Genomic DNA, 9,914 nt, shown 5'->3' on the forward strand with positions numbered 1-9,914 from the left:
ATAGGATGCCGGGCCCTGAGGCGGGAAGGGGGACGTCATGGCGGCCGGCCTACAACTCCCGGCATGCACCGCCTGGCCGACACGGAGAGTGTTAATACCGTACATGGAGGGACTACAGCTCCCGGAATGCTCCGCGCGAGCAAATGGCGCAGTGGTAAGGTGCTGTGAGGTGACTGCAACTCCCAGCATGCACCACGCGGAGAAACAGAAGTGACCCAATCAATCGCTGGCGATGACTACAACTCCCAGCATGCCCCTCGGTCCCATTGACGGCGCACCATTTTCCCGCGCAGGCGCGGAGCGGGGTCGATGCTGTGAGGAGGCGGAGGAGGCGGCGATGGCGCTCAACAAGAACCACTCGGAGGGCGGCGGCGTCATCGTTAACAACAGCGAGAAGTGAGGTGCTATCCCCTTCTCCCCTCCTCCGGCCTCGGGAGCCGGGGGATAGCGGCGAGTTGCCTTCTCTCCCCCCGTCCCCCTCCTGCCTTTCCCCTCAGGGGGAGCGGCTGTGTGGGTCATGGCGGGGCGGGCTGAGGGGGCGAGGCGGGTAAAGCGGGTGGTGTAACCCTCTCGGTGCCGGCGTCGCTCGTCCTCCCCTCATCTCCGTACAGCACAGTGGCTGTACGTATCCTCCTGCCCCAGGGCCTGTCGAGGGAAGCTCTGCTGGGCTTCAGCCGCGGGCTTTGCCCCCCTACACCGCTTCCCTCTCAGCGCCAAGGCTGCCCGCTGCGGTTTGCCGGTTCCCGGAGCACAGCCCCCTTTCTGTGTGCGCGGGAGGGAGCAGCAGCCTTGGGAAAAGGCGCTGGGATATAACCATGGAAACGGCAAGGCTGCACAGAGCTGCCTCTGTCTGCGTGGCAAAGGGCTGTCCGCACCCGCTGGCTGCCAGCGTGCTTCTGACGTGGCAGTCATCTGCTTCGGGGACAAAGGAGTGCTTCATCCTCCAGCGCTGCTTTCCACGGGCCACCTAGACCCTGCTGCAGGAATTCTGTGCCTGGCTTCCATTTGGGATGTGGCTTTTCTTAGAAGGCTTTAGTAGGATCAACTCAGGTACTTGAATTGGCGCTCCCTGAGAGAATGGGAGCTGAAGGTGTTGCTGTTCCCTGCTGCCAGCCTGCCTTGCATCAGGGCCTGCCTGTCCCTGGGCTGATCCAGCTGAAATGCTGCAGATTGAGGAGAGCTGCTCCCACTGCCCTTCCCGAGCTGCTCCTGGAGGTATTTAGTGGCAAATGAGGATGGAAACACGTCAGCTGCCAAAGATAGAGGTGGTGGAGATTTCTGCAGCTTTAGGGATTAGAGTCCCTAATGTGGATGCTCTAATGTCAGTACAAGTTACCTGCTGTGTCCAAAGGTTTTAATCGGGTCAGTTTGTAATTGAGAATTAAGGAATCAGTGCAGGCAACACGAGTTAATGAAATCTTGTGGCAAGGAAGGGGAGTTCCTCTGGATCACTTTTTTGTGTCAGAGGTGCTTGAGCTGTGGTGAGACCTTCAAGAGCCGTGTTGCATAAGCCAGCCTGAGCAGGTCCTTCTCCTGCAGTCCTTCCTCTGTCCTGTCGCTCGTGGACAGCTGGGTTAGGGAGCTGATCCAGCAGGAATGCAAAACAATTTAAAAGGAAAACAAAAAAAGGGTCTTGAGATTTTGATCAGCTCAGTTGACCAGGTTTGCTGCCTGGTTGTGCAGACAGCAGCAGCAGCTGTGTCAGCACTCTGGGAAGGGAACGAGCAGCCCGTGCTACTTCAGTTGCTGCTGCCAACAACAACAACAAAAAAAGGCAAACCAGAACTGATTCTGTCTGCTCAGCATCTCCATCAGTGCTGAGGTTACAGGTGGTTTTGGCAGGTCAGTAAGCTTCTGTGCATTTCTGCCTTGAGCTGTAACTGCTGTCCCTTGTGTCACTGTTGGCAGTGTTTTGATGACCTATGACCACGTGGAAATCACCTTCAGTGACCTGGAGCCGATGCCTGAGGCCTTCAAGGGCACCAAGAAAGGGAGTGTGTTCCTGACTCCCTACCGGGTGAGTGGTGAAAGGCTTTGTCTTGTCTAAGGAGGTAACAGCCCTGGAGTCTGTATTTAAATGTCCTGAGTGTATGAAAGTCAGGGTAATCTACTCCTGCTTGAAGTGTGGCTCATCCTCTCCCTCTGGGAGGCATTATGAATTCGTGGCATATCCCATCTATTTGTCAACAGATAATAAATCTGATTAGTTCTTGTACAGGCAGCTGTTTAGTCCATCAGGCACCTTCAAACTGGAAATTAGCAGTGGTCTGGAAATGCTGAATGCAACAGCACAGCTACTAAATCATAATGTGTGGAGCAGCATGTTCTCTGGAAGCTGGGAGGAGCATTATCTGAGGAAGGGACTTCCTGGAAGGCTTTAGTACCTTGAGGATTTGGTTTACCCCTGTGGCTGTCGTGTGTAGCTTTTGGTTTGTGGAACTGGTGATGTGGGAGGGAGTTTCAGTCCACAAAGAAATCTGTTCATACAATAAATCAGGGCTGTGTTTCCTGTTTGTTTTGACTAGCTCTTGTAATGTTGTTTTCTTTCAGGTTATCTTTGTGTCAAAGGGGAAGGATGCTATGCAGTCATTTGTGATGCCCTTTTATTTGTTGAAGGATTGTGAGATTAAGCAGCCAGTGTTTGGAGCAAATTACATCAAGGGCACAGTGAAAGCAGAGGCAGGAGGTAGGTAGCACATAGTGATGCTCTGTGTCTCAGTTCAGCTGCTCACTTCATAGCAAAATCCTGGCTAACCAAACCTTGGCACTGTCCAAATGGCTTTTCACACTGCTGTGAAAATGTGTTTCTTTCATTGGCAGCTAAAAACATTTCCCTTACCAGCTCCCTGCTCAGCTACAGTGAGCAGATGTGCTCTGCAACCCATCTCATTCCTGCCCTCTGCAAAATACAGAGTTCAATCAAGCAAGTGACCTCAGCAAATAAACATCAGAGTGGAGTCAGCAAGAATGAAGATGTAATTTTGCTTTGGTCACTTGGGATCACCTATCCCACCTGCATCCAGGTTCTCCTGTGCCAAAAACTCAGATCCTTTCTGGCTCTCTTTGGGTTCAGGTGCAGAGCATTTTCTCCACTGTGTTTCTTGTGCAGTTCAGGGACAGCTGTGGTGTTGCTGTAGTGCATCCTGGCAGGGAAAATGGCACTTGGAAGGGAATGGATTGTCTTGAAATCAGGGAATTTAAGGAGCTGTTTCACATTAAACTCAGTGAGAAGGCTGTGGCAGACATTTTAAAAATAATTTTGGTTTTGACTGATTTTTTTACCGAAGGCACAGAGTTCAGCAAACTTTCATCCTCAGCTTGATTCAGTCTGGCAGTTGTGGCACAGAAATCACAGCACAGGCTGCAAGAGCCTTCAGCTGCAGTTCTGAAATCAGCATTGCAGCTTCTGCATGGGAGCTGAGTGGGACCATCCAGCATGAGAGGGAGCCTGAGCATTAATGACAAACTAAACTGTGAAAGGCAAAAGGCTTCAGCTGAATCTTTGTTAATTTTCCCCAGAGGCCATCTCTTTTAATGATGATGTTGTCTTAACAGCCATGAGAGTCTGGTTTAGCTTAAAAGGCTCTTTAATCTACTTGTTTCTGTTTCAGCACAGCTTCTGCTTTGATGCTTTCTTGGGACTCTGGACTGTGCATGTTTTTCTTTTTTATACTATAATGTGAGATGTCACTAATTTATTTGTTTTCTAATTATTATTTATCCTGACTTGAAATACCTTCCATGGGCTCTAATGGATTTATGTGGACCATGTTTTTCATTAAGCTCTTTGCTTTCTTGGGCTCTCAGACTCCCAGACTAATTTGGAACTGCCAGTTAGGTGTAGTTGCAGAGGTTTTTTAGCAAAAGGGATTAACAAAATCCCTGTCTTCTGCACTAATCTTATCCAAAGCAAGAGCAAATCCAGCACTCCTGATAGCTTGGCCTGTGACAGCTACTGTGGCAACAGCCACAACTCCAGAAAGCTTTTGAAGCTCTGCCTCATGGATGTTTGTGCTTCATGTGTCTCTTGACCTGACAATACCCCAGTGTGAATTTTTCTGATGATACCATAATTCTGCCACTTCATCTGCTTTTTTTTTTTTTTTTAGATTGGGTTTTTGGGATAAGCTCTTTTAAGAATTATATACAGAGCATCTGTAGATGCAGCATGTAACCTAAATAGCACGGAAATGGCTTCTCCTTGCTCCTTAGTGCTGTCTTTCCTCCCTCAGGTGGCTGGGAAGGATCTGCCACATTCAAGATGACCTTTTCAGCTGGGGGTGCAATTGAATTTGGGCAGCGGATGCTGCAGGTGGCATCACAAGGTATGGAAGTCTGGGGGTGTCTGCCAGAGTTCTGTGGTTTCAGGAGGCCTTGCATGAAGCTTGCTTTAAAAAATACTTTTCTCACATCCAACGAGCAGCAGATTTATTGGAGTGACACTTATTTTTCTGATAAGGACTCTCTAAGTTGGTTGAGTTGTTGGCCTGCATTTGAGGCAGGCTTGATGTTCTGATGAGGTCTTGTCTTTGGTTTTGCAGTCTCCAGAGGTGAAATTCCCAGTGGAGCTTATGGCTATTCCTACATGCCAAATGGATCCTATGCTTTTGCACCACCTGCAGCTAATGGAGGCTATCCATACCCACCTCCTCCTCCAGGTAAGCCTGGGAACTGAGGCTGGGGGTTATTCCAGTGAGTGAGAGTTAAAATAGGTAAAAAGGGCAAGAAAAACATATTTTACACAGTGTTTTAGTGATGACTGGTGTAACTTTTGTTCCTGAGTTTAATTATGTTTGCCTTGGCTTCTTTTGGTTGAGAACTCCACCCAGAGGAGTTAAGTCTCTTGCTGTGTGATCTCCTTTCCTGACAGACTTTTATCCTGGTCCTCCTGCGGCAGATGGAAGCATGGGCTACATGCAGCTTCCACCCCCACCATACCCAGGGCCCATGGAGCCCCCTGTCAGTGGCCCAGACCTGCCCTCCACTCCTGCAGGTGAGCAGCCTGTCCAGGGGGATGAGCTCACAACAGTTGTGTTAGGAATGAAACAGACTTTGTTTCTTGTCTTTTGGGGACCTTCAAAGCTCCACTTAGAAGTCGAAATTTCTTTAGAAAAGGGAGCTCCCCTGATCTCCAGCCTTGTATGTCCAGCTCAGTCTGGAGTCCAGCCTGATTCTCTCCAGGGTAGACACCATTAGTGGGCATTTTACAGATGGATGTAGTCTTCTTTGACAGAAAAAATACAGTTTGTGATTCTCCTGTGGTGGTAATCTTGCCCTAATGGATGAATGCAAGGAAACTGATGGTGAGAGGTGTTTGTGGTCCATTTTAGTTCACAACTGTGACTTTGGTGATATTTGCTTCCCCTGTTTCATTCTTAATGTGATTGTTTTTGCTGAAACAATATGTAACAGGGGAAGAGATGATGGAAAGGAGGAAATAACAGCCTCATTTTTCACTCATTTGGGATTTATTAAAATGAAAAAAGAGCTGTTGTGGTTGGACACAGCCATAGATCTCTTGCAGATTTAGATAAGGATTTAACTTTTCTCTTCAGTTTGAATAAACAACCCTTCATCTTTGAACTATTTTTCACTCATTTGGGATTTATTAAAATGAAAAAAGAGCTATTGTGGTTGGACGCAGCCATAGATCTCTTACAGATAAGTTAAATCCTTACTAAAATATTCTTTTCTCTTCAGTTTGAAAAAACAACCCTTCATCTTTGAACTATTATTTGGAAAGTGGCACTGCTCCAGTGGGTTGTACAAGATTTTTGTGTTCTGCAGAAATGGAGGACCTGGATTATGCTCATAAATTACCATCTTTAATACACTAATCCCCTGAGTTGCTTTTTGTTTTGCCTGTTGATTTCACTCCCAGGAAGGATGATTTCTTCACTGGCTGTTTATAAAGGGTATTGCCTGTATTTAGGCAAGGCAGCAGCAAGCATTTATTTATGGCTGACATGCAAGCCCCAGGTGACATTTCCAAATTCAGTCTTCCTCTGTTCCACTGGGAATTGGCAATTCTGTGGTGACTGAAAGAGATAATGCTAATTGTGTTTGTTGTAGCTGTTTTGCAACTTGAGCACTGATCATAGGGTGCTCTGTTAGTAACTCTTGATGGCCAGGAGTTCTTGTTTTGTTGTAAGAGTTCTCTGTGTGTCCCTAACCTGTCCCTTCTCTCCCTGTGACAGCTGAAGCCAAGGCTGCTGAAGCTGCTGCCAGTGCTTACTACAGCCCAGGCAACCCCCACAATGTCTACATGCCCACGGTGAGTCCCTGCTGCTCTGGGGTTGCAGGGGAGCCCTAGTGTGTGTCTGGCAGACCTTCTGTCAGTGGCACAGCAAAGTTGGTCTGAAGTGATGTGGTGTCTTGGGTTTTTTGGGGGCTTTGAGTTTAGTGTTTTATTCTTAGCCGTGCACTGATGTCCTTTTGTCATCTTTATTGCAGGACCAGCCACCTCCTCCTCCATACTTCCCACCAGAGGACAAGAAAAACCAATAAGCTGAGACAGAACTTCTCCACAACTCATTGCTTTCTTTTTTTCCATTTTGGCAGAATTCTGGGGCACAGTCCATAGCACTGAAGAGCAGAACCTTCCCCCAAGGCACAACTGCTTTCAGGGGCTTTAGGAGTAGGTCTGTGCAGAGCAAGGGGGGGATTTTGGCAGCCTGGATCACCTGTGGAGCTCTGAGGGTTTGCTGTGCTGCAGCTTTCCCTCCTCCCTGTGCACAGCATTGCTACACCTGGAGGTTCTCTTCATCTGTGACTGCTTCCCTTAGCTCTGTTTCTTTTGATACTTAAAGTATACCTCTTTAGAGTCAGCATCTGCTCTAAACTGCTAATTAACATGATCATGACATGGAAACAAGGCTCTTGGGGGTGGGAGGTCTTGAATTTACCTTAGTGTGCATCCAAGAGCACCTCTGGACACAGGGATGCCTCTGGTTATTCTTTTTAATCCAGAGTGTCACTTCCAACTCTGCTCTTGAGAAAGGACTTCAAAGGCAACCTTTGGGATCTCAAAGGAAGTACACACCTATGACATTTTTCAGATATGTATTCAATTTTCTTGGGTTTCTTTTTTTTTTTTTTTATCTAAGTCATTCCTGACAATCACAGTAAATAATCTGTAGCCCTTCAAATTTCCCTGCTGCTCACCATGTATGATAATGTTGACCAATTTCCCTTAGACATGCTGCTCTTCACAGGGTTCTCCAGTAGCATCTGACCACTTTAGATCCCATAGGAACACTAATATTTCTGTAGTCTCTATTTTCCAGTTAGATAGGTGAGTTCACTAAGTCCTGAACATTGTCCTCATAGTCTATAATGCACTTTTGCTTTTCCTTTGTTGTAACACAAGTTACACTTCTTGGCCAGTGAAGCATTTCCTGCTGTGATTTCCCTGGTGAATTAACAGTGAATGGGCAGAAAGCAGGTGCTTTACTTCTGCACTGGAAGCACTTGAGAGAATATGCAAAACTTTGGAATAAGCTGTAAGGTACAAAGTGTTGTTTACTGCTGTTTGTGTTCCTGGTCCAGCTGTGAATTCCCAATCACCCAGATGTGGACTCCTCATAGCACTGATTCCTTGGTCTCATTAGCAACAACTGCAGTGCAGAACCTGTGCAGGGCTGATCAGAATCTGGGCTCTGGAACTTCTGCGTTGTAAAAGCTTTGACAAGTGACACTTCAGTGACTTCTGACAGCTGAGAGAGAAAATCCTTCCCAGCAAAGTGTGACAGAAGGTCCTGTGCTAGGGAACTGCTGAGACTTGCTGCATGCAGCCTGCTTGGAGAGAAACAAGGTCCACCTCTTGTTTTCTTTAACTGATTAATGAAATTGCTACTGTTTGTGCACTGACTTTTCTAGAGTTGCTACTGCGGTGATGTAAAGAAATCGTTATTTAAAAAAAAAATATTTATTTTGAAAGCATTTGATTAATATATTAATGTGAAATGACTTCTGAATGCAGATTTGTTTTGCCAGGACTGTGAAGTAAAAAGAAATCAGCTCAAAACTTGGGGTGTTTGTGTGTGTGTGAGTGGGCAAACTTCTGGTGAGCTGGTGGCTTTGGATGCAGAGAGGAGGAATTAGAAGCAAAATCACTTGGATTTTATGTTTTAGTATTAGAAGCAAAATGACTTGGCTTTTCACTGGTGACATCAGTTGCTTGATTTCTCTTGGGTGACTTGGTGAATGAAAATAAGATGTTAAAATGTTTCAGCAAACTCCTAGTTCACAGTTCCTGCTGGAAGCTGGCAGCAGCTGCTTTACTCTCCCCAGATGTGTCACCCAAGTTGTTTTTCCTGACAGGTTGTTCTCATAAAAGTTACAACCTGTTTACTATTTTGCTTTGCAAGAACTAGCTCAGCAATGCAGCACAATTAATGCCTCTGAAATATGTTTCTCATTAGAAGCAATCCACAATTTTATCCTTTTTTTCCCTGTAAGTGTGCTGAGGTGCCTGGGTGGTTGTGCCCAGTGAGGTCAGAGCTGTCTCAGGTGTGCTCCTGTCCCTGGAAAAGCTGGGAGTTGTGCTCCAGCAGCAGTTCCAGAGCTGTTCCTGCCTCTGGGCTGAACCAGGTGTGTCAGTCTCACTTGGCAGGGCAGGGCAGGAGTGTTCCATGTGGGATCAGGTCCAGCTCAGTCCCCCAGCTCACACTGACACCTGTCTAACAGGAGCTGCTCTCCAGGGACCATCCAAACCTTGCTTGGTTTCATTCCCCTTCCCAGCAGCTGCTGTGGCTGCCTTCATCCTCTTGAATTCCCTGACCAGCCAGCAGGGACATCTTCCAGATCCTGCTCATTTTTACATCCCTTTTGCCTCTCACATCCTCCCACATGGCAGTTTGCACTTTAAGCCTGGCTGAGCCACTTGGATTTGTTTTCTGTAGAAGAGGTGGCTGAAGGAGGAAAGCATTGAGATAAAATTTTACAGTCCAGTAGGAGCCAAAATCCTGATTTGTGAATTAAATTACTTCAAATCAAGGTTTCCTCAGTCACATCTGTCCAACTCTAAAATGGTGCTGAAACCTTTCTGTTCTGGCTCATTTCCAGTTACCTTCTATTTAGACAGAATCCTAGAAAACACAGATTGCACTAAGTTTCCAGAGCTCTTGTCCAGCCCCACTCCCTGTGCACCTCTTAGGCCAACAATCAGAACAAATCCAGGAGGTTCTTTTAAAACCTTTCTTCAGCTAAGTGTGCTTGAGAGAGAAATGTTTGGATATCTGCTCCCATGGGAACTCGGCTCCATGGTTTGAGCTGAGTCACTTCCCTTAGAGTGCAGAAGTGGCAAGACCTCCAGAGACACCATGAGGTTTCTGTCTGGTAAAAGGGAAATTCAAAGGATGAGTCAGGCTGGAATAAATGAAATATTCCTTTAGTCGGGTGTCAGTGGGCTAAATCTGGAGTTGAAGCTGTGGGCTTTCCACTCTGGTTTGAGGCTGAATGTTCCCGTTCCCCCAGGCTGGAGCTGGGCACGGTCTGTGGGGAGGGGAGGAGGAGCGAGCCAAAAAAAGAGCTTGGGCGTGGTCTCGATGCGTTTGGAGCGTGGTGCTGGGAAGTGAAGAGTGTTTGGGCTGCTGCTCCACTCACCCAGGTATTGGGTGAGTGGAGCAGCAGGATTTGGGAATCCAGATTTATGGCTGCTGGTGAGAATTCCTGCCAAAGCGCCCAAATCTGGCTTTGCTACTCAGCACTCCCTGTCATCCCCCGATGGAAACTGGGAGCTCTTCTCTGCTTGGGAAAGGGCTCAGAGAGGGTGAAGGGTCAGCAGTCCTGCCCACACAGAACATTTTGAATATTAAAGCAGGGACATACAAATTGAAGTCTGCTGCTGCTCTGGAAGCCGTGTGGGAGTAGGGCAGGCAGAAATGTTGCTCATTGACACGTCTCCAGGTCTG

At 47.2% G+C, this 9,914-nt stretch overlaps 1 protein-coding gene across 5 annotated transcripts; it reads left to right on the forward strand.

Annotated features, from left to right (window-relative positions):
• Window positions 1-251: 251 nt before the first annotated feature.
• Window positions 252-8,026, forward strand: WBP2 (WW domain binding protein 2). Of its 5 annotated transcripts, none has more exons than XM_041409246.1 (8): window positions 252-396; window positions 1,909-2,017; window positions 2,551-2,686; window positions 4,233-4,325; window positions 4,542-4,658; window positions 4,871-4,993; window positions 6,198-6,274; window positions 6,454-8,026. In XM_041409246.1, exons 1-8 carry the CDS (start codon window positions 338-340, stop codon window positions 6,505-6,507), a joined length of 768 nt encoding a protein of 255 aa, XP_041265180.1. In that variant the 5' UTR covers window positions 252-337; the 3' UTR covers window positions 6,508-8,026. The 5 variants fall into 5 exon arrangements, with proteins under 5 accessions (XP_041265180.1, XP_041265181.1, XP_041265183.1 ...); XM_041409247.1 differs by having other exon boundaries at window positions 4,895-4,993; XM_041409250.1 differs by having other exon boundaries at window positions 285-401.
• Window positions 8,027-9,914: the final 1,888 nt, after the last annotated feature.

This window comes from Onychostruthus taczanowskii, unplaced genomic scaffold (assembly GCF_017590055.1).
Source record: "Onychostruthus taczanowskii isolate IOZ18803 unplaced genomic scaffold, ASM1759005v1 scaffold30, whole genome shotgun sequence".
Lineage (NCBI taxonomy): Eukaryota > Metazoa > Chordata > Aves > Passeriformes > Passeridae > Onychostruthus > Onychostruthus taczanowskii.

What these genes read in the sequence shown, in the direction of transcription:
- WBP2 (XM_041409246.1), top strand. Translation starts at nt 338, where the DNA reads ATGGCGCTCAACAAGAACCACTCGGAGGGCGGCGGCGTCATCGTTAAC. An exon ending in TGTTCCTGACTCCCTACCGG is followed by an intron (nt 2,018 to 2,550) that starts GTGAGTGGTGAA and finishes GTTTTCTTTCAG; the next exon opens with GTTATCTTTGTGTCAAAGGG. An exon ending in CCTGCCCTCCACTCCTGCAG is followed by an intron (nt 4,994 to 6,197) that starts GTGAGCAGCCTG and finishes TCCCTGTGACAG; the next exon opens with CTGAAGCCAAGGCTGCTGAA.